Source organism: Apodemus sylvaticus, chromosome 1, assembly GCF_947179515.1.
Source record: "Apodemus sylvaticus chromosome 1, mApoSyl1.1, whole genome shotgun sequence".
Classification (NCBI taxonomy): Eukaryota; Metazoa; Chordata; class Mammalia; order Rodentia; family Muridae; genus Apodemus; species Apodemus sylvaticus.
Window position 1 is genome coordinate 155831568 of NC_067472.1, and position 26558 is coordinate 155858125.

The 26558-nt window shown below is 39.3% G+C and overlaps 1 protein-coding gene across 2 annotated transcripts in view; it reads left to right on the forward strand.

Annotated features, from left to right (window-relative positions):
- Nucleotides 1–26558, forward strand: part of Gabrg3 (gamma-aminobutyric acid type A receptor subunit gamma3) — a 670721-nt gene that overhangs the window by 363922 nt on the left and 280241 nt on the right. Inside the window, exon 1 of one of the 2 annotated variants that reach the window (XM_052178537.1) lies at nt 19081–19101. The exons of the other annotated variant lie outside the window; for it this stretch is intronic. Within the exon in view, the coding sequence (XP_052034497.1) occupies nt 19099–19101 (3 nt within the window). The 5' untranslated portion in view covers nt 19081–19098. Of the gene's footprint in view, nt 1–19080; nt 19102–26558 lie in introns of those variants that run through there. 2 annotated transcript variants of the gene reach the window in all.

Below are 26558 nucleotides of genomic sequence, written 5' to 3' on the forward strand. Positions count from 1 at the left end.
CAACTTCACAGTGGGAATTTTGAATTAGAGAATGTTAGAAACTTCTGTTTTGTAGCCTTGTAAGGCAATCTGAATCATTTAAGCAATTGCAGACGGTTCTTCTATGACCATGGGCAGATCATTATCAAAATTCATAGCTCGGCTTCTGCCCAGGGAGTTCGATCCCATCAGTATATCTTCTCCCTCTAGACTCCATCTTAAAAGAGGCTATGATCTTTGATTTGGGTATTTCCTCTGCTTGGGCATTACTAGAAAAGAGAGAAGAAGAAAAAGATTGGAAGGATGGAACACAAAGTCACAGGATGAGAAATGAGATGGAAACTGAGAAAAGTTAGACTGCTCAGAATTTATTTTTAGTTCACAGCATAACATTAGACCTTTCATTAATTTCCTCTGGCTATATCCCTCTTTCCCTCCCATCTCAAGTTTCTCATACTCTTATTGACTTTTTTGGTGAGTTATCTATTTATTTTTCCTAGATGCTTTAAAGATAAGTTCTATCATTTGGTGCATCTGGGCTACTGTGAAACAAAGAACAAAAGACAAATAAAATGTTTTGAGAATACCAGATATTCCCCACTGAGCACAACAAAGGTGAAGTTATCTTAGGTTACATCTCCCAAGTTTTCAAAATCCTTGTGTGCTGAATTACTGTAACTGTTGAACACAAAGTTAGCTGGAGTACGTGTTGCGTTCTCCCTCTAAACAAGGACTCCTCACCTTTGCCATCTTGACTATCAGATGCTCACAATTTCTAAACTAAAGGGGGCCCTGGTGTTTGTTTGTTTGGCTTTAGAAAGAACATTTTATTTGGAATGAAACAATAGAACTCATCTCTGCTGCTGTTTTCAGGTGAGGGAGCAGTGGGTCGGACAGGTTGAGGAGATGGTCCCTTAAAGTACTTGAGAATTTGCCTTGGTACAAAAATCTTCCAAAAGCTATGTGGTGCTTCTCACCTGGGCCTCAGGCTGTGGAGAGGGCCAAACACGGAGCAACACACTGCCTGGTGTGACCTGGTAGCAGCTAGGTGGGAAGGGTTGGAGGAGAAGGAGGCAGTGTCAGGAGCAGGTCCCTGGTGGTCCTATCCATCCACATTCTCCATGACGTCCAGATGCTCCTCCAGGTGGCTGATGTGCTCTCCCTGTTCTTTGACCAGCACCTGAAGTGCCCAGAGCCCCTGCCTCACCTCTTCCATGTAGCATCTGAGGGTATTTTTGATTTTGGAATTGTTGTAAAGGTAATTGTTAATATACTCCAAAGGTTGTACCTGATAGCTGAAAGGATATTGTGTCAGACACAGAGGTGACCAATAAACAATTAAGGGCAATAAAGCAAGCAAAGGTTGATTGCAGCTCTCCACAGTCAGAGTTCTAATCAGTTAATCAGCCTTGTAGAATCTTTAACATATGGATAATTATTTTTCTTAGAATTTTAGTTTACAGCATGTTAATCTCCCAAGAAGCACTTATCTACAAACAAGTGATACTTACCATATCTATACCCCTTCAGGGCTGAAGGGATAAAGATAAAACTAAGACATTTCATTTATTTGTTAATATTTTGTATTTCATTTAAATGTATTTAATTCATTTCCCTTTCTCACATGTCCCCCTCTTTAATCCCAAATTTACAGCCTCCTCTTTGTAAACATTAAATGTGTTAGGTAAACAGATACATATATGAACACAACCTGCTGAGTCCGTTCCATGTTCCCTGTATGTATTGTTTGCAGGGCTCACCTCTTCATATTGGTTATATAATCAGGGGTCCATCCCCAGAAAAAACTAATTTTCCACCTCAGCAGTTGTACTTGTTTGTAGTTCTTCATTTCGGTTTTTTGGGTCCCATAGAATTTTTCTCGACTCCCTTGGGATTTGACCTGGTGTTATTTTTCCGCTTTTGCCATGTTGTTGACAGTTCCTGGGTGTGGTTTTTGTCAGATTCACAGGACCTGGGGACACATGGCTTACTGTGGTGCCTATTAGCATATCAAAGTGCATGCTGGACTCCAGGTTCACTCAGTACCTGTGGCTCCTCTCATATCTTCTTACCCCATAACCTAAACTCCAGGGCATGGACTCCCCTCCCCCAAGTTCTGATTTCTATATAACCCTGCCAGTTTGCCCATTAGCTCTTTTGACCTGAGTCCTCTCTCTCTTGGCCCCCTTTCTTTTGTCCTACTCTCTTGGTCTTCCTCTCTTTCTCTCCTTTCTTTCCTCCCATGGCCTGGTTTAGTCTGCACATTACTCTCTCTTTTCTGGACTACTCTGGACATTTCTACCTGAAGGCTTCCCCATATTTACAATAAAATCTTTCCTTCAACCATACCTTTGGGTGGTCATGTCCTCACTCTATACAGCTTTCCCGTCATAGGTAGAAGGCATAATCTTACAGCAGATTTCCTGATCTTACGATTTTCCACTCCTTCCCCATCTGCAATGTTCCCTGAGCCTTCAGTACAGGAGTTGTGTTATTTAATATTTTTGGCTTGACACCCAAAAAACACTGACTTGACACTGACTTGACTAATCTTGGCTTTCTGTCATCTACTGCAAAAAGAAGCTCTGTGATAAGGGGTAATGCTTATATTCAGTTGTTGCTATAAGATTTTAGAAAGCAGTTAGGAATTTTATGGGTCTAAGAAAATGACAGCAGAGCATTCTCCTATTAGACACTCGTCACTAGTCTTGTGTAGTTGGCTAGGGTTACAGGACCGGGCATGATTTCCCTTCTGTTTAGTGTGCCTTGTATCCATTCATGAAGCTTTTGTGTATCACTAGGATGTAAGTGCCATTGTTATACCTTTATGGATGCTGGTCATTGCAGTTTATAAGCATTATAGCTGGATGTGAATACATTGGCTGTTTTCCTTCTCTTAGTAGCTTACAATATTGCCTTCCAGTATTAGGCATGAATGAAAATTTCTGAAAAAAAAAAAAAAAGAGAGCAGTGAGATTGATTGACTGAAACTTTAGTGCTGGGAGGGATTAGAATGTTGCGTGCCCAGAGGCTATTGCCTTATTTTGGGCTACTTCTAGCCCTCCAGAACAACTATTCTTTTACTATCTTTGTGTCTGGTCAGACATCTTATGACTAGTAGGTAAAAGCTACTAGAATCTTCACAATAATTTTTTTGTATAGAAAACCGATTCAACATAGTAAAACAACTGCAAAATTCAGTTTATGTTTGTAGAAGATTGGGATATATACAGTGAAAGAAAATTGTGATTGGCAAACTAAGAAAGATATAATGAAAAGTTATTTTTTGTCTGCTTTTTTTTTAAATTGTCTTTCATCTTTTTTTTTTTACAGTTCAGTCCTTATCCCCTTCCTGGTCTGCCCTTTGACAGTTCCTCATTCCATTCCTCCTCCCCCATCTCCAAGAGGATGTTTCAACCCCCCACCCGAGCACCACCTCCCCACCTACCCAATCCCATCCCACAACACACCATCCTGCCAGTTGGGACTTCTCTCACTGAGGCCAGGCTAGACAGTCCTCTGCTGTATATGTGTCGGGAGCCTTGGACCAGCTAGTATATGCTGCCTGGTCGGTGGCTCAGTGTCTGAGAGATCTCAGGGGTGCAGATTAGTTGAGACTACTGGTCTTCCTCTGTGTTCACCCTCCTGCCCAACTTCTTCCAGCCTTTCCTAATTCAACTACAAGGGTCCCCGACTTCAGTCCCTTGATTGGGTGTAAGTATCAATGGTTTCCTGCAACATAAAAGTCAGATAGTATCTTGGATTTATAGAATAATTCCCTCATCTTAATAAAATGTCCTCTCTGATGTACTCTTCATCATACTTTAAACTTGCTTTGACTTATGACTATTTTTGTTGGTTCTGTAAAACTCTAAAACTTATGAAACTGCTTCCAAAAGGAAATGTGGAGTTTGGGGTATTCTAAATCTATTCCTGGACCATGATCTTTCAAAATGTTCCAAGAATGTAATAGTTGTTATTCCATCAATGGAGAACTATGGGTTTTTGGTAACATAGAAAAGTTAATCCTCAAGAGGCTTTAAGGTCAGTTCCAGCTACAATACTAAAAGTTCTATGGGCAAAGTGTGTAATGTTCTCAGCATAAGGATTTACCTTCAATTGCCAGGAGGCAACTAAAAGCAATAGCAATATGTATCAATAGTCTATATTAAGAAAGTCTCTTGGGCTTCTCTGGCGAACAACATGTAAGGAGGTTTCACATGCCTTGTACTAGGGTTGTTAGTCTACAGATTTTGGGAGAGCATTATCATGGGAGAGCATTATCACCCTGAGTGATAGTGATGTAACTTCATTATGTGTGCATGTGTATATACAATTTTCATTAAATATTATGTAAATCAACTCCCTATTTCCAAGTTTCTTACTATTTTTAGTGTTATTTATCTCTTCTCCCTTCCTGTCTTTCTGTATTCTCATAATCTTTCCCAAACTAAATACTGCTACCTATTTTCCTCACCATCTTATTTGTTTCATACTTACACTCTCCAAAGCCCTCCCCTCATCCTGATCCATTTTTAATTTCCTGGTTTCTGTAGTTATTCCAGGTTATATTCTTACATCTGTAGCTTTGGAGCTAGGAGCCTCAGATGAGAGAGGATGTGTGGTATTTATCTTTTTGTGTCTGGGTTACCTCACTCAGTATTATATTTTATACTACTTTCTACTTGCAAATTTAATTATTTCAGTTTTCTTTGCATCCAAATAATATTTCACAGTTTCTATGGAACACGTTTTCATTATTCATTCATCAGTTAAAGACTTTTAGGTTTATTGCATTTCTTCAATACTGTAAATAGAGCAGTAATAAATATGTTTGTGTAAGTATATGTTGGGTAGAATGTTGAATCCTTTGGGAATATGCCAAAAAGTTGTATAGCTGGGTCATGTGATCGATTAATTTTTAGATTTTTGAGAATTTTTCCATATTGATTCCAATTGAAGCTATTTCAGTTTGCAAGCCTACCATTAATGAATGCATGTTCCTCTTTCCCCACATCTATATGTCTAGTCTTAGCCATTCTTCCTGGGTGACATGCAATTTCAAATTTGTTTTAATTTGCATTTCCCTGATTGCTAACAATAATGAGAACTTTTTGTGTATGATTTTTTCTTATTTTAAGAACTCTCTGCTCAGATTCATAGCCTATTTTTAAAATGGGTTGTTTGTTTTCTTGAATCTGATTTTTGAGTTCTTTATATATTCTGAATATTCATTCTTTGTCAAATATATACCAGGATAAGATCTCTTCCCAATCTATGGGCATCTTTTTCATTTGACTAATTGTTTCTCTAGCTGCTCTACATTTTTTTTTTTTTAGTTTTATGAAGTTTCACTTAGACATTATTCATTTCAATTCCCTGGCAAAAGGAATCCTGTTCAAGTCATTTCCTACACCTATGTTTTCTTCTATCCAGTTCAACATTTTTGCTTTCATGTTGATGTATTGTATCTATTTGAACTTAATATTTATGCAGGGAAGTAGATATGTATCTAATTTAATTCTGACAAGGTGGATATCCAATTTCTCCATCATCATTTGTTAACAATGTCTTTTCTTTAGTGTGTTTGTGGCATCTTTGTCCAATATCAGGTAAGTTGCCATGTTTGTATGTTTTATTTTGTTCTATTGGTCTGAATATCTGTTTTTATTCTAGTAGCAAGTTTAATATTAATTAAATTTTTATGGTGCCTCTGAAGTCCAGAATAGTAATGTCTTCATTACTTTTTTTTCCTCAGTATTGTTTTGGCTGCCCACGTCTTTTGTAACTACAAGTGAATTTTAGGATTCTTCTATGAAAGAATGTTGTGACTATTTTTATTGGGATTACATGGAATCTGAAAATAGCTCTTGGTAGCATGGTGATTTTCAGTTTTTTGTTTATTTGTTAATCTTTCTAGAATCTCTTGGCTATGCCTATTCAACTCTTTTCTGAAATATTACTTCTAGTATTCTTTATAGAACCAATATTCTTTGTATCCTGGTTGTGTTGTGGAAAGTTTTTTCTTTATTTTTTAACTATGACAGGTAGTTCTGTTAGTTTAGGTTGGCATTCATCATCATTTAAAACTTAAAATGTATTGCTTGAGTCTTTTCTGATTTTCAGTTTTCATTGAGAAATCAGCTGTCATCTTGCTGTGCTTCTCTTTATATTTGACTTGTGGGTTTTTTTCCTCATACAGCTTTCAATGCTCCTTTCCTCCCTGCATATTTAGCGTTTTAACTAAGATATGCTATAGGTAGATTCTTTTCTGGTCTTCTCTTTTTGTTGTTGTGTGTATGTGTGTGTGTGTCTCTTCTTAGTTTAAGGAAGTTTTCTTTTATGATCTTGTAGATAATGTAGTTTATGCAATTGGTCTGAAATTCTTCTCTCTCATCTATACCCATAATTCAAAAGCCCAAATTTGGTATTTTCATGGTGTCCCATAGTTCTTATATGTTCATTTTCTATTTCTTATATGTTATTATATGTTATTTTTTTATTTTTCATTTTCTTATCTTCTGTAGACTAATTCCTCTACTTTATCTTTGATTCCTAATATTTTATCATCTACTTGATTTATTCTACTCATAAAGATTTTTGAGTTTTTCATCTCCATTTTCATTTTAGAGTGATTTCTCTTTAATGCCTCTAGCATTTTATTGAATTTAATTCTTAAATTCTCTTTTGTCTTTTTCATTTCTTTAAGTCTTGTGTGTGTGTTTCCTTGAGTATTACTTGGTTATTTGCTCTCTTGGGCACTGAGCTCTCTAAAATCCTTTTTTAATCTTAAAATCTTTGGTGAAGTTTATGAAATTTTAAGTTCAATGTGTTGGGTTTTAACTGGCAATTATCACTGGGGAACATATTTATAGGACTGATGGGTTTGGAGAGGATTTCATTTTGTGGTTTTTAAGTGAAATGCTTTCTGTTTCAAAATACAAAGTGGTTGAATTATGGAAGCAGCATTGTGCCTTCCTACTAAGAGTTCCAAAGACAATAGAACTAGAAGCTACATAGACTATGGAGGCCCAGTTCAAGAGACTTCATAGGGAAGCAATATTATCTATTGGGATACAGGACTATCTCTCTTTTTTATTTGAGAACACATTTTTCAAGTAATATATTCCAATTATACTTGCCTTTCTCCAGTTCCTTCCAGATCTGCGCTATCTCTCCACCAAATCTACATTCTTTCCCTCTCATTAAAAAAAAAGTCAAAATTGTATAAAACATGTATATAATCTTCTATTTACCTGCATGTATATATAAAATCTCCAAAGCAAAAGCACAACAAACACATAAAGATGTGGAGAAATACAAATTCATACACAGAAATTCCACAAAACACCAAAAAACAGAAATCATACTATATAAGCAAAAGATCTGTAATGTTTAAAAATGAAAAAAGGAAGGAAGGAAGCAAAGAAAGAAAGAAAGAAAGAAAGAAAGAAAGAAAGAAAGAAAGAAAGAAAGAAAGAAAGGAAGAAAGAAAGAAAGAAAGAAAGAAAGAAGAAAAGAAAAAAAGAAAAGAAAGAAAGAAGAGGGAAAAAGTCCAGACAACAAGTAACAACAAAAACCCTCTCAAACTACCATCATGTTCGTAGTGTTGATGGCCATCTACTGGTGTGTATGGAACCTGCTCTTAGGTGTTATTTGTGTACTCAGTGGGACTCTGTTGGAGAAAACTAATTTTTTTCCTTTGATAGCAGTTATCAATTGAACTTTTGAGTTTCAGTGAGGGCTTGTGCCTGCTTACATTCTCAGGGCTGGGATTCCATCTGCATTTGCCAAATTCTGCCATGTGGAAGGGATGGTGTGTCACATTTCTCACCCTTGGAGCAGAGCCAGCAGAACGTGGTCTTCCAGGAGTATTAACAGTTGCTAGGCATAAGACTTGTTTGTATAATAATGTACATAATTTACTTTATGTTTCTCCTTCAGCAGATGTTCTCCCTGCCAAGATTAATGACTCCATGATAATTAGAAGCAGCATGAGTCCAAAAGGCAAGAGGATGTCCAATATTCTTAGCAAAATGGTAAATGCTGTGACCTCCGGACAGCCATTATGGCTGTGGGATAGAACTCTGAAAACACGAGTTTAAGAATATATAATTTCTCAACTATGCAAAATATAAAGATGCAATATAATTATATGGGGGGCTTCACAGACCTAAAAGAACAAAAGCAGCTGCACTAATGTGTAAACTTGTCAGAAAGATACAGAATCAGGCAGATTACTGTGTTCAAGATCAGTTTAGAACAGAGCTACTTTAGGCCCAGGCATGGAGGAGTTTCCATCTAGCTAGCTTATTGTCTGAGCTTACAAAGGCAGCCAGATCTCTGAATTTATTTCTATGTTTAAAAACAATGTACTTGCTGCTTTTTCTAAGAATCAAGAGGCTAAGGATATAAAATGTCAATTCATATAATACGGAATCTGAAAATCATTTTGAATTGCATCTCCTTTATGACTAAATATGCTGAACATTTCTTTAAATGTTTCTCAGCCATTTGTATTACATCTTTTGGGATCTCTATTTAGATCTTTACCCCAATTTATGATTATATTATTTTTCTTATCCTCAGTGATTTTTTAAATTTCTTCTATCAGATGCTTAGTTAATCAAATCAGATGTGTAGTTGGCAAAAATTTATTCCTTCCAAATCATGCTGTCCTTTGTCTTAAAGAAGTGTTTCGATTTCATGAATCCCCATTTATTAATTGTTTTAGTGCCTGTTCTATTAGTGTTCTGTTTAGAAAATCTTTCCCTGTGACATGTATTCAAGACTTTTCTTCACTTTATCTTATATAAGATTCAAATATTTAGCTTCATGTTGAGGTCCTTAGTCCATTTGAAGTTGAGTGTTGGGCAGGGTGATAAGTTTGGGGCTATTTGAATTCTTCTTTGTACAGCCATCCAGTTTCGCCAGCACCATTTGTTGAGGATGCTATATTTTGTTCCAGTATGTATTTCTGGCTTCTTTATCCAAAATCAGGTGTGTGAACTTATATATTTCTTGTGATATTTTGGCAACAAATATAACAGTGCTCTGTCCTTGTCTGCAGAATTTTTTCTGAGACTATTAAAAAATAAAGTACTAATTTCTTTGTTGGAAGAGTTTACAAGATAATGAATATTGCCTCATTCACGTGTTAGTAGTAATCACTCTTAGGCATATCTCAATGAAAAAGAGCAAGTCTGTCAGAAAGAAATACAAAATGTACATTTTAGAAAGGAAGATGACACTGATAAGGTTAATATTACAGCCAATCCTTGTACTAGAAGAGAGTCTGTAGCTGAAAAGCAGATTAGGGATACTAAGGGGGTACAAATCTGTATAGGAGTAAGGGAAGGGTGCCTCAGAGCAAGACCCCATCAAGATATGGTTTCATCAAAAGGAAAATCTAAGAAATTAACAAAAGCATATGCAAATATGATTCAAGGGAGTCAGCTTTCATCCCAAACCAGGAGTCAAACTTAAGTGTTATCCACATGGTACTAGCTTCTGAGTCACAAAGTATGTAAGAGTAATGGGATCATGGATCTTTTCCCTCAAATTTAGAGAGTTGCTGAGGCTGGAGAGTGCATATCAGGTGAGTCTCTACATGAAGGTGATGAGTGGGCCAGAGGTCCTAAGGGGTCACTATATGATATTGTGAAAATGGAACCTGAATTATGTTTGGAGCCCCAAGATATTAAAGATGTCAGAACTGTGAGTTGTCTCAGGGAGAAATCCACATAGAAACTGGAACCAGTCCAAGAGAGAGATATATCTTGAAGGCAGCAAAGCTCAAAGGAGAGAGCCAGCTAAGCCCTTTGATACTGGCCATTGAGCTATAGGATTTGGAGTTTTCCCTGCTGGCTTTCAGCCTTGCTGTTTGCTCTCGATACCTGGATTCCTCCATTTTGTGATGTTGATGGATCTTCCAAGCCATTTTATCTTAGAAGTATGTAATTTGCTGTAATTTTGCAGGAGTTTACAATTAATAGATTATCTTGAGTCTCAGAAAGGACTTGGAGTTTAGACTTTAGGAGACTGTGAAAGACTATGGGAACTCTTGATGTTGGTCTAAATGCATTTTGTTTTATGGTATGGTCATGACACTATGGGGTTGGGGAGTAGAATGTGGTGGCTTGAATGAAATGTCCCTTTTAAGCCTCACACATTTGAACACTTCATTCCCTCCTGGTAAATGTTTGTGGGGAATAAGAATGTATGACTTTGCTGAGGGAAGTGTGTCACCGAAGGTAGGATTTGAGGTTTCAAAGCATGTGTACCATTCAAGGTAGCCTTCTCTGATTTCTGTTTGTGAGTTAAGATGTAATCACTTAGGTGCTGCTCCAACATCATGCTTGCCTGCCATCTGTCATCTTTCTATTATGATGGTCATGAACTGTTATCTCTCTGGAATTGTAAACCCAAAATAACTCTTTCTTCTATAAGTTGCCTTAGTCATGATCTTTTATAATGGCAATAGAAAACTACAATAAAAACAGTTTGTTTTTATTATTGAAATAAGTCCTATTATTGAATATGCAAAATTCTTTTGTTGGTTGCATGTCTGCTGTAGACACAACCAGCTAGATGGGATGTAGGTTGTACATCTCAGCCCAAGGTTTGGGCATAGTGTAGGCTTCTTAGACTGGTACAGAGCCTGGATGTGGGACCCTGGCTTTAGTTGAGGATCAAAGTGAGTGCTGGTGGGTTAGCATTAAGCTGGACTTACTAGATCATAGGATGTGTGCACCAGTTTTGGAAGGGATTGGAAATGGTGTGGTTTGAAGCAAAATACGATCTGGACAAGCTGTCAGTTTTTTACAATGTCTTATTTTAGACACCTACATGGTTACAGTGCTTAAAGGGGTCAATCATCACCTTGCTGAGAGGACCACTCCTCCAAAAAGGACACTTGTCTACAATGGAAAGATGATGGCTGTACACTATGAGTTATCATCTTTTGGAAACCAGCTTGTCCCTCCCAGCAATAACGAATTCTTCTGACCATTTTGCTGAGCCTGAATCCACACAATAATTAACCAGACCATACCTTGACTAGACTCCTTAATTATGTAGGTGCCTTTGCTGCTGCCAAGGTCTTTCTATATTTATACCTAAGGCTTATGTCAGCTCATGGATAACAGATCAGCAGTCATTGAATCCCTTGATCTGTTCCTCCCAGTGTGTCCTGCTCTGCTTCTGCCATCATTTGTCTCTTTAGGTGATGTATTGGGCCCAGCCTGAAGCTATGAAGCAGGCCTTCTGCTTTCGATCTCAGGATACATTGTCATGTTAATGAGTCTTAAACTTAGTCTTGGACTTTGGCCTATGTTGGAACTCAACCAAATGTCTGTAACTACTTTAAGTTGACCTGGGAGATGAGACCAAGGGGATTTCTATACAGAATATGAAGGTTCTGTCTGAGCTAAGAAGTAGAGTACTATGTGATGAATCCTTTTGAAACAAGAATTCAAGTGATAGCAAAATGCACCATATTCAGGTGATATTCAGGAATGTCTACTTTAAGGAATGTGTGCTGATTTGAGATAAGGTTGTGGACAGTCTAAGGCTGAACAAAAATTCTTGGCAGCACTATTATACAAAGACAGCAGAAATTTGAATTCAGGGCTCTCCATAATCTGTATGCTTTGATTATAACCCCCAAATCTATGGAGAAGGAAGAAAGGTGAAATAGATATAGACTCCATACCCAATTACTAAAAGAGTGTGTTTGTGATATGAGGAAGGAACAGGTAAAGCTTTTTGCCCTGTTGAAAGACTAGAGGTGGCCTTCTCTAATTGTGTATTTACTATCTATGGACTTAGGAACTTTGGGTCAAATTCTTCTGGAAAAAGGTTACATTTGTACTAAACAAATCATTTCTTGGCCATTATTACTAAATAATACAGTTTAGTAAATGTTTTCATAATGTTTATATAATACTATATACTACTGTACACACATGCATACATGCATATACCCCCACCCATCACTATACCCACACTTTTAAAGTCTCTCAAGCTTGTCCATCTCATCCAGGTACAGCGAATGAAGAATATGCCACCCAGAAAAACCTAGGAAATCTCCATGAGTTGATGCTCCTATCCAAGACCCATAGGTTCTCCTCCCATCTCCTTAATCTAAGACCCTGCAACAGGGGCTCTGATATGCCCAAAATAGAGCACCCAGGCAGCTTCCTTGACTCTCCTGCTTTTCCTGTCTTCCATTCTCAGAGTCAGTCTTGCTCTAGGAGTGGCCTTTGAAAAACAAGTAGCCTTCATCCATGTGTACTCTGTAATAGGGACAAGAGCTTCCAGTTTTCTTAACTTTTCATGCCTGGATTGTAGCTCCTTCACATGAACTGAGCTAGTGGAAGGAGGAGCATGGGCCCTTCCTGAAGGACTGCCACATGGATTACACTAGAGGGCTGGAAGCAAATGAACTTGATCTTTTATTTAAATGCACACAAATCAACAGTTCCAATAAGGGAAATAGGCAATTATGAAGCCAGTATACCTCTTTTTTCAATCACTTAAAATGTAGTCATATCAAACAGCATCTATATAGCAGTACTGTTACCCTGTGACATATAGAAATGTAATATACAGCAACAGGCAGAGGGGTTAAAGAAGAGTAAAACTAGATCTGAGTGAGCTTAGGGGCAGCAGAGGCTGATGTGACTCCTTAGGATGGAATAGTAATGAGTACCATGGTAAATTTTACCAACTGAGGGATTCATATAAAAAATAATAATGGCAATAGTAAAGATAGTTGGCAATGTGGGGTAATAGAAACGTAGCTCAGGACTGTTGGAAATGCCAAGTACTCAGCTCCAAGGGTAAGAGACTTGACAGATTCTTATATATGTAAATATGCTGTAAAATATGACTCCAGAATCCTCTTCTTGATATTCATACCAAAAAGATGAAAACTTATGCCCATATAAGAAGTTGTATATTAATATTTATAAATGTTCTACTCATGATTTGTTGTGGTGGTTTGAATGAGAACATCTCTCCCCAAAGACTCATAAATTTGAATGTTTAGTTAACAGGGAGTAGCACAGTTTGAGAAGGATTAAATGTGGCCTTGATGGAGTCAGTGTGTCCTTGATGAAAGAAGTATATCATGGAGTTGGGGTTTGAGAGTTCAAAAGCTCTTCAACTAGTCCAGTTTCTCTCTGTGTGCCTTCTCTGAAGATTGGGATGCAAACTCTCAACTGCCTCTCTAGCTCTGCCCCTGCTTACCTGCTGCCATGCTTCCCACCGTAATAATGGACTAACTCGAAACACTAATCAAGCTTACCAATTAAATGCTTTCTTTTAAAAGAGTTACCTTAGTCATGGTATCTATGGTGGTGAATAAGAGTAATCTCCTTAGGTTCATATATTTGAATGTTTAGTGGGTGACACTATTCGAAAGGATTAGGAAATGTGGTTTTGTTGGAGGAAATAACCTTTGAGGTTTCAAAAGCCCACAGTGGGCCCAGTGGTTCTCTCTTCCTGCTACCTACAAACCCGAATGGAGAACTCTTCATCTACTGCATTCACCAGCTCCATAAGCTGCTTCTTGCAGCCTAACATAGGGTCATGTAATTGCACATGTTCATTAGGTCTCATAGCTGTGATTAATTCCTGTGAGCAAAGCCAGTGGGAGGGATTAAAAAAGGCCAAGCAAAATATAGAAAATGTTTATGAGCATTTCAACAACAACTGCTGTAGGGTTGCAACATACCTTTACTTAGTCACCCAGGTCTGAAGTGTTCACTGATGTATGCACTAACATTCACAGACCAGGCATGCCCCTGGCAGTGCACATGACAGAAAGATATTCATGAGCTACTAGAGTGAGTGTGTCCAGGCTTTGCAAGGTTCAGCCCAAGAGCAGGTGAATTTTAAAATAAAAAACTGGGACTACAGACACGGCTCTTGAGCATAAATGTCACAAGGCTTTTGGTCAGGTTTGAAATTTGCTTTTGACACATCCTTTCCCTTTTCTCTAGAGCATTTGGCTTCAAAGTGTTCTAATGGGTCTGTCTGCTGTGTGTGTAGGTTGACTAGGGCAGTTGACATAGTGCTATAGGCTAAAACTGGTACCAGACACTGAGTTCCTTGTCTTTGAGTTTGGAAGTGGGCGATCACATCCTGCTTCCTGGGCTCTGTGGTATGGAGGAGATAGAATCCTTCTCATTCACACAGGGACATACCCACTCTGACAAAATTCTCATGAAGCCCTATGCATTCTGATAAGGTCCTTCCTACTCTAACTGGATCCTCCCACTGTAAACAGTGTCCTCCCATGCTGACAGGGTCCTTCCCACTTTGGCAGAGTCCTCTTCACATTGACAGAATTCTCCATGCACTGACAGACTCCTCCTCACTCACAGGCTTGTCAGCCTTGTCCCCACTACTCTGGGAGAATTCTCTAGATCCTATTTGGTTCCTCTCCATCCAAATTAGGCCTGTTCAGAGACCCGCCCCTTTCTTTTTCTCTTTGGAGCTTTGAGGGAGTTGGTCTGTGTTTGGCTGCCCTTCATCCACAAAGCATCTGTCTTCCTGACCTGCATGTCTTGTCCATGATTGATGCCACCCCACCTTCTGCTCAGTTACTGACTGTGGCTCCTGAGGTTCAGCACATTGATAGTACAGTAAACAGTGATGAACTGGAAGAGGTACTTTCAGAATCAGAGGAGCCAGGGAAACTGGGAAGAAAGTGTAGCAAAGGATATCCAAGGATACACACACACACACACACACACACACACACCAAAGATAACCAGGGAATATGAAAAGAACACAGAACCCCCTAAGGTAGGGTGACTACAGACCTTGAGTGCTGCTGAACCTCAGGCCCTGGGAGATTTGAAGAAATCACACTGAAAATCACATGGCTGCTATTTTCCACCCCTGATAAGAAGAAATAAAAAGGCTTTATCTAATTTTATCTACACATCTTCAGATTAGTGATGGCAACAGTATTTGACTGGCAGGTGCCTGTGATGACTATTTCATGAAGAAAATTTGACAGCAGCCTTTAATCTCTCTTCTATTATGCCTCCCTCACTTCCCTTTCTCCTATCCTTTTCTCTCTTCCTCCTTTCCTCCACCCACCCCTTTTTCTGACAGGGTGCTGCTGGGCCGGGCTGATCCCTGAGCTGTACTCTGGCCTGAGCAGCTTCTTTTCCCCAAGTATTTATCTAAGTGTGCTAAGCACAGTGCCAATGGGAGGGAAGTACAGTGGGAAAGAGACTTTGCTGGAAGTCAAGAGAAGTGAGTGTGCCCAGGAACCATGGGCCTCTCCTTTTCTCAGAGAAGGGAAGAAACTGTGAGGAAGTGATTTATGAATCTTTCAGCAGTTACAGATGGAAATTATTAAGAAGCATGCTTTTTCTTCAGTTTTGTCAGAATGCTCCACATGGTGCAGAACTCCCAGTTTATTTTGGCATCATTAAGCCCTTTAATTACTAACACAAAGAGAAGCTCAGGACCTCCACCAACACAGAGGTTTACACAGGGAGGGTTCTGAGCAATTTCACCTGTTACATTTAATAGAATTTCCCACATGATAACTTCATTGCCAATTATGAATTGTGTAAAATCCTGTTTATTTTTAGAAAGAAATTACCAGAGTACTTTTTTTCCTCTGAGGAAAAGATGGATGATTAATGCCATTAAAAGGAAAGTTTATGAGAGAAAGAGAAACATTTCTCTGTGGGTGGGAGTGTTGCACCAACACTTAGTCAAATGTAGACACAATAAAACATGTGCACTGCTCAGCCCTACGCCCTCTTAGCTGGCAAAACTTCAGAATGGAGAGCAGCCCTTATCAAGAGAGGACACTGGTCTGCTCCTCTCTGCTATAGGAAACTGGCATGGAGTTTGGATTAGCTCCTCCTTCTTCAGCCTCTGCCTCATGAATAGTTCATGAACATTCCACACAGAATTCACATATACCAAAGTTCCTCTAAGGAGCTGAAGATGGACCACATGAAGATATTCCACCATGAACTTACAAAAGCAAGATCCGGAGGCATGAAATAGGAGTTCAGTTTATATAGTCACAAGCTAAGTCCAGGCTGGTATAGATGTTTACAGTCGAAGGGCCGCTGGGATTCAATCTGAGCCAGTGCCCCTATTTGTCAGATGAAGAAGCTAAGGCTGAGCAAGTTAGGAGACACCAGTATAGGTTGGTGGTAAGCATGGTGGAAGAAGATACTTCTGCTTTGTGTCCCTTTTCACATGCTGTGAAGTTGTACCTTGAGATACTATTTACTTCCTGTCATGCCCAGAAAGATAATTTTCCTGGAGAATTGGGGCCTCAGTGACTGTGTGAGTGCATAAGAATTAATGTTCTAGGCCTTTTATGGAGAGGTTATTACTATTTCTGTCTCAAACAAAAACCAAACAAACAAATAAACAAACAAAAACCAATCTCCCTGTCTAGAATACATCATTCACCAAAAGCAGTATTTGTCAACACTTCTTCCCTTGCTATGCAATTTCAAATCTTCACTATAAACTGTCAAAAGAAGAGGAGCTGGATATAGAGTATCTATGGGGGTAGGTATCAGGAAACAAGAAAATAACCTCCTGAGTAGGACCTCTGTCTGCTATGAAACAACGTAATTCCCACTGTGGCATGTGGGGAATGGGGTGGAGGGGTGGGAGGTGGGGGGGGTGGTTAATTGGACTACCAGAGTTCAAAATAACTTTGACATAATAAGGAACTTTGGTGTAATTCTTCAAACGTAGTTTTCCTACTCTAGTGTATAATCAACACATGTGAACACATGTGGAATTCCATGTGTATCCTCGGTGGGCTTTGAGTAGAAGGTGGACACCATTTCTGGAAGGACTATCATGCTGACAAGTGGAACTCGCTTGCTCCTTGACAGTGCCTAGAGACTGCACGGAGCTACCCCTCTCTGCCGACCCACGCATTTGCCATGTGAACAACTGGTTCCTAGAGCAACTCTGAGAACCATTAAACCTAGCCTGTGCTGCTGGCATGAATATTAGCCATGCTGACAGCGATGGCCTATCAGGGACTCTAGCCGTCCTTGGGAGACATTCCTAGTATTTTCTCACCCCTTAAATAAAATCGCCAGTGTTAAATAAAAGTTATATGTTAAAGTTAGCAGTTATATATATATATATATATAATATATATATATATATATATATATATATACATACATATGTGTGTGTGTGTGTGTGTGTGTGTGTGTATCCCTCTGGCTATGCATATCAAATATGAGCATTTTGAATGTGTTTGTTATTCAGTAGAACCATTTATCCATAAACGATAGGTCACACCAGATCCTGCCATCTGGATAGATGCAGGGTGCTTGCTTTATCCAGTCTGTTCTGGAGGGATGTAGTCTTAGTCGCTGTTCTATCCACTCCTAATACAAGTTATATTGGGTTAATTAGGTGTTTGCTTACAGTTTCAGATGGTTAGTCCATCAGCATCATGGCAGGAAGCATGGAGACAGGCAAGAATGGTGCTGGAGAAGAAACTGACAGCTCTATCCTAATGCACGGGCAGCAGGGGGAGAGAGGGAGGAGGAGAGAGAGGGAAAGGAAGAGAGAGGAAGGACCTAATGTGGACTTTGAGGTTTCAAAACCTCTAGTGACTTACCTCTTCCAACAAGGCCCCATGCTGTGGAACAGTGGACCTTGCCAGGAAACTTGGTAAAGGTAGAGCGGGTCTGAGTCCCCAGCACCCAGCCATCCCCAGTGACCATGCCCAGCGGCAAGGCAGAATGCAGACCCACACCACCTCCTAATTCTTCCCCAACTAAGCACACAAATATATGACCCTGTGGGGACCAATCCCATACAGAGACCCACAGATGCTTTGCAATTTGTTGCCTATTCTCCTAGATGTGATCTTGACCAGTGCTATCCACTTGGGCTACTGTACACCATGTTTAGGAATTCCCACTAAGTCACTTGCTCAATGAAGCCATGCCATGCCTGTGAACTTCACATCCTGTGGGCCTGCTTCTACCCTGTATGTCAGTGAAGCAGGCTGGATTTAGATTTACCTTTTCTGATGAATCATCTGGGAAACATTGCTCACTGGGTTTAGCTTGTGTCTGTAGAACTTGTATCTGTGCAGGTTCATGAGGGAGTTCAAGGAAGCTCTTCAAGAACTCACCCCCAAACAAAATGCCATACCTAACACTCTCATATCTCAGCTTAAGATAAGTGAAGACACCATGTCCATACCTCATAGGAAGCAGGTCCACCGTTTGATTGAAGGAGGAGAGTTGTGTGGCTTGGCAACAGTCCTGTGAGCACTGTGTTGTGTATCCAACTGGTGGCTGTTCCATTTCTACCAAAGAAAATAGGTGCCTCTATTCTTCAAGGGTGGCAAATCAAAGCTCTGCTCCTTCCACGCCCAAAGATCAAGGTTATATCTTCCTTTGATTCTCAGCATCTATGGCCACTCCATCTGCATCTTCAACTAAAGGCAGAGCAAATGCATTTTTATAAGAATCACACATAGTTCCAAAAGGCAGTATTCGAATTTGCTGTGCGCTAAGTACCATGCTGAGTCCAATAGGATGTGGTAAAATGTAGACCGCCCACACTGGGATGACTCCTTCACTTTCCCAGTGTTCTCCAGGGCTCATTGGCTGTTCAATGATCCTCTTGGCCCCTTTAGGCACTGTGTACTTATGTCTGTGGTAATGCATCTGGACAAAAGTTATACTGGCTTTCTTCTTGTTATTATTCCCTAAATAGTACAATATAAGCCCTTTTTAATAATTTATTTTTATTCACTTCATATCCTGACCACAGACCCCAGTCTTCCTCTCTTTCTAGTCCCACACCTACAAATCTTTCCTCCCACATAATCCCCTCCCCTGAGAAGAAGAGGAAGCCCATACTTGGGTACCACCCTACCCTGGGACTTGTAGTCCCAGCAAGACGAGGCACATCCTCACCACTGAGACTCAACCAGGCAGTCCTATGGGAGAAGGGGATCAAATGGCAGGGAAGAAACTGAGACAGCCCTCACTCTATTGTTAAGGGTTCCACATAAAGATCAAGCTGTACATTCACTACAAATGTGTACAGGGCTTAGGTCCAGTCTCTGCATGCTCCATGGTTGGTGGCCCAACCTCTCTGAGCTCCCATGGGCCCAGGTTAGGTGACTCTGTAAACTTTTCTGTGGTGTCATTGACCCTTCTGGCTTGATCAATTCTACCCCCACTTTTCCACATGACTTCCGTGCTCTGCCTGATGTTTGGCTGTGGGTTTCTGCGTCTGCCTCCATCCACTGCTAGATGAAGCCTTTCAGGAGACAGTTATTCTAGTGCAAGGCTTAGATTGTATTTGGCGTTCTGAGTCATCTGTTGGTGAGTCCATGGGAGAAAGAGCAGAGTTTCTTCTTGCACTTTTGTTGTGTTGTGGACAAGATAAAGACCTGCAGGGTTTACTGTATGAGAGGTGCTAAAACCAGTCCTCTGCAATGACAGATGGACGAATCAAGTCCACACTTTTATTGACCTGGAAGTCAAGAAGAAATACCCAAGCTTTGCCCTCCTCACAGTATGTACACTAAAATGGCAATAGTCAGAGCATAACAGTCCAGCCACTGTCACACTCATGAGACCCCTCTGGGAGGATTCTGATGGGACTGTATCACCATGTTTCTTGGGTACCTGACAAGTCTGCCTTTGGGTAGGCCTCTGGAGTATTATTTCCTCCCGCACCCTTGGCTTCATTGTTGGGATTTTTTTCTTCATTAACTCATTTGATTGTTGCAATTTGGAGAGTGGAAAGTCATCTTCTTTCAGACTCTGAAGCATTGCTTCCAGGCTGCTGTCTGTACATGAAAGATGAGAATGCACAGAAAAAGCTAAGTCTACCCATGCCCAGCCACGGTGACAGGTTCTTCCTCCATATGGCACTGAGATGGCATGTTTGTGCTTGCTGTTGCCTCTCCAGTACACTTCATTTTCCCTTTTTTCATTGAAAATTATACATAGCCTCCCCTCAGTACGCATATATTCATATGTAAAGAACCACTTACATACCCAAGTCCACAGATACAGTCCCTAGTGTGAAATTCTTTAACACTTGCATACGGCCTATGCAGTCCTCCCATGTGCTTTAATCACATCGGAGTGACTCATATTGCAGAGGCTGTCTAGGTAGTTATGTTTTATCATCTATGGAACAGTGACAGAAAACTCTGTGTATGTTCAGTACAGGCTCAATATTTTCTTTCTGCCATGCTCAGTCAGATTTTTAGATGAGGAGCTTCAAGTAAGGAGGGCTGACTACACAGGAAACATGGGTGTGAGGTCTCTCAGTAGAGGAACCACACTTCCCTTAAATCTCCTTTCCTTGAGATATTGCAGAGGGCCGCGGAGCCAACTGAAGGGGTTCAGAGGTATCTGTGCTATCTCTATGTAACTGATGCTCAGGCTCTGATGCTCTACATGATTCTGTCCTGATAGGGTGAGGGCAGTGCTGCTGTCTGCCAGGCCTGGCTCTCTGCTAGCTTTCTCTTTTCTCTTTTAGAGTGCTTTCCAATTCCCTGCTTCTGTTCTAGGGTAATTCTTTTCCCATGACAAGTTTCAAAGCACAGCCATAGCACTCAATATGTGCTAATTAACCTTTCCTACTTCTGCTCAAAGAGCTACATGCTCATTAGACATTCATTCTGCCTTATCACAGATGTGCCTAATCCATCCTTGACACCAACCTCCTAGCTTAGTCCCAAGTTCATGAGTCCCATGTCAGTCAAATTTTTATTGTTTTTCTTTTATAAAAAAATTGGTTTTTAACATGCAATATTCTGATTATAGTTCCTCTCCCCTTGCTTTTTCCAGTTCGTTCAACCCTCCTCTTCTATCTGATTCCACGCGTTTCTGTCTCTCATTAGAGAACAAACAGGCATTTAAGGAATAATTATATAATAAAATAAAATAAAATAAAATAAAATAAAATAAAATAAAATAAAATAAAATAAAATAAAATAAAAGCACAGTGAGATACGACAAAACCAACAAACTAGAAAAAATTTTAGAAAGTCCAAGAAATGCATCTTGATGCAAACATGTTTACACAAATGGGAAGCCATGAAAAGACCAAACCAGAAGACATAATATACATGCAAAAGACCTGTAAGTTAAATAAAAGTAATTGCTCTGATTCAACATTATGACACAAAGATCCTCCTATGATGCTATTAATTTTATTTCTTTTTGGGCACCTACTGCTGAGCATGGGGCCTACCCTAAAGAATGGTTTACCCTAAAGTCTTCCCAGTGAGACTCCTTAGGAGAAAATTAATTTTTTCTTTGGTGAATTTATCAATGGGTGGGAGCTTGTTTCCACTTTTCCTTTCAGCTCAAGGATCACATACGTTACAGACACTGTGCATGCTGCCACTGACTCTGTGAGCTCACAGGAGCACCATCCCTGTTGTATATAGAAAGCCTTGAGGCCTTGAGGTCTTCCATCCTCTCTGGATCTTGCATTCTTTCTGCCTTCTCTTCCTCGGGGTTCTTTGAACTCTAAGGGAAGGGATTTGATGAAGATGTATTGTTTAGGGCTGTGTGTTCTAAGGTCTCTCACACTCTATATATTGTCTGACTGAAGGTCTCTATATTTGTTCCCATAAGCTGCTGGAGAAAGCATCTTTGATCATGGATGAACAAGGCATAAAACTATGAGTGTAGCAAAATGTTATTAGGAAACATTTTATTCCTATGGTCTTTTAGCAGAAGAGTAGTATTTGTTTTAACCCTAGGTTCATGACCTTACTAGGCTCAGGGTCTTAGCCACCCAAACAGTGTTAGATGTGTGTTCCATCTCCTAGAGTGAACCTCAACTCAAAGCAAATATTGGTTGGATATTCCCACAAGCTTTGTGCCTCTAGTGTATCAGTGTATTTTACAGGCAGGTCACCATTGTAGTTGAAGATTTGATGAATGTACTGGTGTTTACCTTCTTCCTTTCAGTACCAGGAACAATCATTAGTGGGGATGGAGGCCGTAGGTAGTCACCAGCTTGACTTTTATGTGTTCAATGAATTGTGTAAGTGTTGTCTTCAACTATAGAGCCACACCATCAGTTTGTGGAGAGAAGCAATAGCATTCAATAGTCTGGTTTGTTTGAGGTTTCCCATTGGACTTCTTTGGTTGAGAACTCAGTCAGATGTTATCCCATTTCTAGTACTGGAAGCTTCTTTTTTAGTGATGAGAAATGTCCAGTTGGGACTATGTCTTCTCTCTTATTTGGTGATTTCATTTAATTTGTTTTTTATATGTATATATTTAGAAAGCTTCTACTGTATTAGATTTCCATATGACCACTGACATGGCCCATAGTTTTAGCTATCTTTTCACATAGTCCGTTCCTAAATTCTGTGTTCTTGCCCTTTCCACACTTGATCCTTCCATTTCAAACCCTCACCAATCCATCCATAATTACCCATTCAAATGGTTCTCAACCATTTTGGTTGGTCATGACTCCTTTATGGGTCAAACAGTCCTTTTACAGGGGGCAGTTAAGACTACTAGAAAACAGATATTTATATGGTCTAAAGTTGATTAAATTATAGTTATGAAGTAGCAACAAAAATAATTTTATGGTTGCGGTGTCACCACACCATGAGGAAATGTCTTGAGGGGTCGAAGCACTAAGAAGTTTGCAAACAACTAATCCTATTTTTCCCCTCCTAAGGAGATCCATTCTTCCATCTTAGTCCCTTACTCTAAACATAACCTCTGTGTTTATATGGATTGTAGTTTGTTATCAATGACTTAATCACTAGCATCAAAATACATGTGAATGTGTGCCATATTTGCCTATCTGTGTCTGAGTTACCTCACTCAATATTTTTTCTAACTTCATTCATTTATTTATGAATTTCATGACTTTATTTTTAAGCTGTTGAGTAATATCCCATTGTATAAATGCACCACATTTTCTTTATTCATCCACTGACAGACATCTAGGTTGTTTCTAATTTCAGGCTATTATGAATACAGCATCAGTGAATATGGTTGATCAAGTGTCTCTGTAATAGGATGAAGCATCCTTTGGGTATATGCCCAAGAGTGGTACAGGTGGATCTTGAAATAGATTGATTCCCAGCTTCCTGGGAGACATGATTTCCATACTGGCAGTGCATATTTGCACTACTACCAACCATGGATGAGTGTGTTCCTTGACCCATGTCTTCTCCTGCATAAGCAGCAGTCACTTGTTTTATTGATCTTGGCCCTTCTGATCAATGTAATATGAGATCTCAGAGTAGGTTTGATTTGCATTTCCCTGTTGACTAAGAATGGTGAACATTTCTTAAAGTACTTCTCAGTCATTTGAGTTTTCTGTTTTCAGATTTCTCTGTTTAAATCTGTACCCAGGCTTAAGGTGGGTTACTTTTTTCTTGATGTCAAGTTGTTTAGTTCTTTATATATTTTGGATATTAACCCTGTACTAGAAGTCTATTTGGCAAAATTCTTTTTCCATTGAACTCATTGGTACAGGGGGAAATTTTTAAAACAGAACTCCAGTGGTTCATGCTCTAAGATCAAGAATTGATAAATGGAACCTCATGTAACTGGAAAGCTTCTGTAAGGCAAAGGATGATTCCCCCCAGCCATTCTTTTATTGTTAAGAATTGTTTTCCGTATTCTGGGTTTTTTACCTTTCCAGATGAATTTGAGAATTGCTCTTTCCATGTCTTTGAAAACTTGTGTTGGGATTTTGATGGGGATTGCATTGAGTCTATAGATTGCTTTTGTGGGACAGCCATTTTTACTACGTTAATTCTGGTGAGGCCCCATTTATTAATTGATATTCTTAGTCTCTGTGTTATTAGTGTTCTGTACAGAAATTCTTTTTCTGTTCCAATGAGTTTAAGAATATTCCCCACTCTGTCCTTCATCTGATTCAGTGGATCTGACCTTATTCTGAGGTCTTGATACATTTGGAGTTGAGTTTGGCGCTGGATGATAAGTGTGGATATATTTGAATAATCGATATGCAGCAATCAAGTGTTTTTGTCTCACTTTTGAACCTCGTTTTTGTCATTCAGGACATGAGAAAATATATGAAAGAGAAATACACACACACACACACACACACACACACACTTATTGAGTTATTTCCCTCTCCTCTTCTGCCTTGTGTACTTCTGGGATCAGCCTGTTACACATGCATTTTGGAGACACCAAACATTAATCCATAAGAGCATGTTTGGAAGATGTATGGGAGACTCAGAGACATTTTTTGAATGACCTTTTGTTTGCTGAGATAGCACAAAGTCTCTGATAGGTTGTTAGTTATCATTGAATTGAATCTTCTGGGTAAGTTCCTGATCAGCTTTTTCCCCCATGGCTGCTCAAATGCTCACATAAAATTCAACTTCTCTGCTCTTAACTCCCCCTTTTCTGAAGGAATGCCTTGGCAGTGCTCTGTCCTGTTGTGTGTTTCTAAACATAAATAATGCAAAATGTATTATGTATAAACAATAGAAGTTCATTTGGGCCATGTTTCTGGAAGCTGGATGCCCAAGTGCATGGTGTCTTACTGTTAGGTTTTGACATAGTACAGAGAAGGCAGGCACCACACGGTGAGGCAAAGACTGCTGCCTCCTGTCTCCATTCTCTTCATTACCAATTGTGTGGCTCAAGCAAGATATATGTGTGTATATGTGTTTATGTACATATATAATTTAAAATATGTCTTATTATCTCCCTTCCCCCTTTCTCCTTTCTTCCTCTCCCTTCTTCTCTCTCTCCCCAGCTCCCCCTTTTCTATCTCCATTTCTCTCTCTCTCTCTCTCTCTCTCTCTCTCTCTCTCTCTATATATATATATATATATATATATATATATATATATATATATATGTGTGTGTGTGTGTGTGTGTGTGTGTGTGTGTGTGTGTGTGTGTGTGTATGAATGTGGGTCCTCATGGGGTCCTCATGGGGCCCTCATGAAAGACAACTTTCAGTAGTGCAATTTCTCCTTTTACTATGGGTTCCTTGAGACTGATCTTAAATCTTCAGGCTTGCACAGCAAGAACCTTTCCTGCTGAGCCATTCTGCCAGCCCATCTTCTTGAAAAGTCATGAATGCCTTGATGGGTTCCCTCCCTTCAAGACTTTATTTAATCCTAATTATGCTCCAGACACTAGACTCTCAAATGAAAAAATTCAAAACTGAACTTTTGGTGAATATATACAAGTTTTTGGGTTTTCTCTGACCTGCATATTGCCAAGGATCATTCAGGAGGAATGACAACTGACTTTAAAACTCATGGAATGTGGCCCACTGGCTAACACAGCCATGATGGGTGCACCTCAGTTGAGGCCCATCTCAAGATCTACACATCTTGAGGATGTCAAGCTGTTAAGAATTTCTGCTTTGCTTGCTCATTTCCCTCTTAACTTAAGAATTGTATGAAAACACTTGGGGGGGTATGTGGCTTCCAGTCCCTCACTGTGAAGTGTCTCTGGCACTCACTGTAATAATGCTTGATCTCTTTCAAGCATTGCCGTTAGAGAAGATTAATGATTCAGTCACCACCCTAGGAAAGAACTTAGTGATGTAAGATTCTCATCTAATGACCATCACCTTTAGGAACCATTTGGAAAAATAAAATTGTTAATGAAGCTAGATTAAGATGTTTTTGCTACTGGCACTGATAAAGAATATCTTAAGGAAGAATTTGAATTTCAGAAAGTTACACTCTTAATAGTTAAGCTAGGGACTTTTTATGCTCAGGGAACAAGAATAGTGGCAGCACTGGCTGACATGACTCTCACTGGGGCTGAATTGGTAATGATTGGTCTGCTCTTTTATACCCATTTTTGCCCTCAGCTTCCTGATATGATTTAATGAGAATTGCTGTTGAGTAGATATGCATTATGAGAACTTAAAGAAGTAGATGTGACTGATTTTTATATAAAAGTTTAGATTTGTGATTCTTTTAAGATTCTTATAAAAATACTTTTAAAGCTAGATAATAAAATAATTATTCCTTATTTGTAATCACCAGTTACTGCTGCTGGTAAGAGAGACTGGCTGAAAAGACAGTGTAAGCTTGCTTACACTATGTCAATCTACAAGTTGCTTAGCTACAAATTAATGTAGGTTCTTAGGAATAATTTGATTTCATTGCCTGTCCTACAGAATGCTATTTCTTTTAAAGGTATTGGGGGACATACTGTTTTTTTCATAGTCATTTACTAAAAGAAAACTAAAACATAATCACATTGTGATTTTATACTGTTTAAAAGATTTTGCTAGGATATATAGGCCATGAGAAAAAGAATAAAGTTGTTGGAACATTCTTCCTTCCACCCATCAACTATGTGCATATGTCTAAAGTTTGTATGAGACTGTGTTGGAACTTTGTTCCATCCATCAAATCCATAGGTATGTATCTATGTAAAGCTTGTCTGAGCGTGTGTTGGAGCTTTCTCCATCCACCAGTTGTGTGTATATATATATGTGTGTACATATATGTGTGAAATGTTTGAAGCCTGATTGTTAGAACTTTGCTGCATTCACCCACCAGGTATGTGTGTATGTATGCA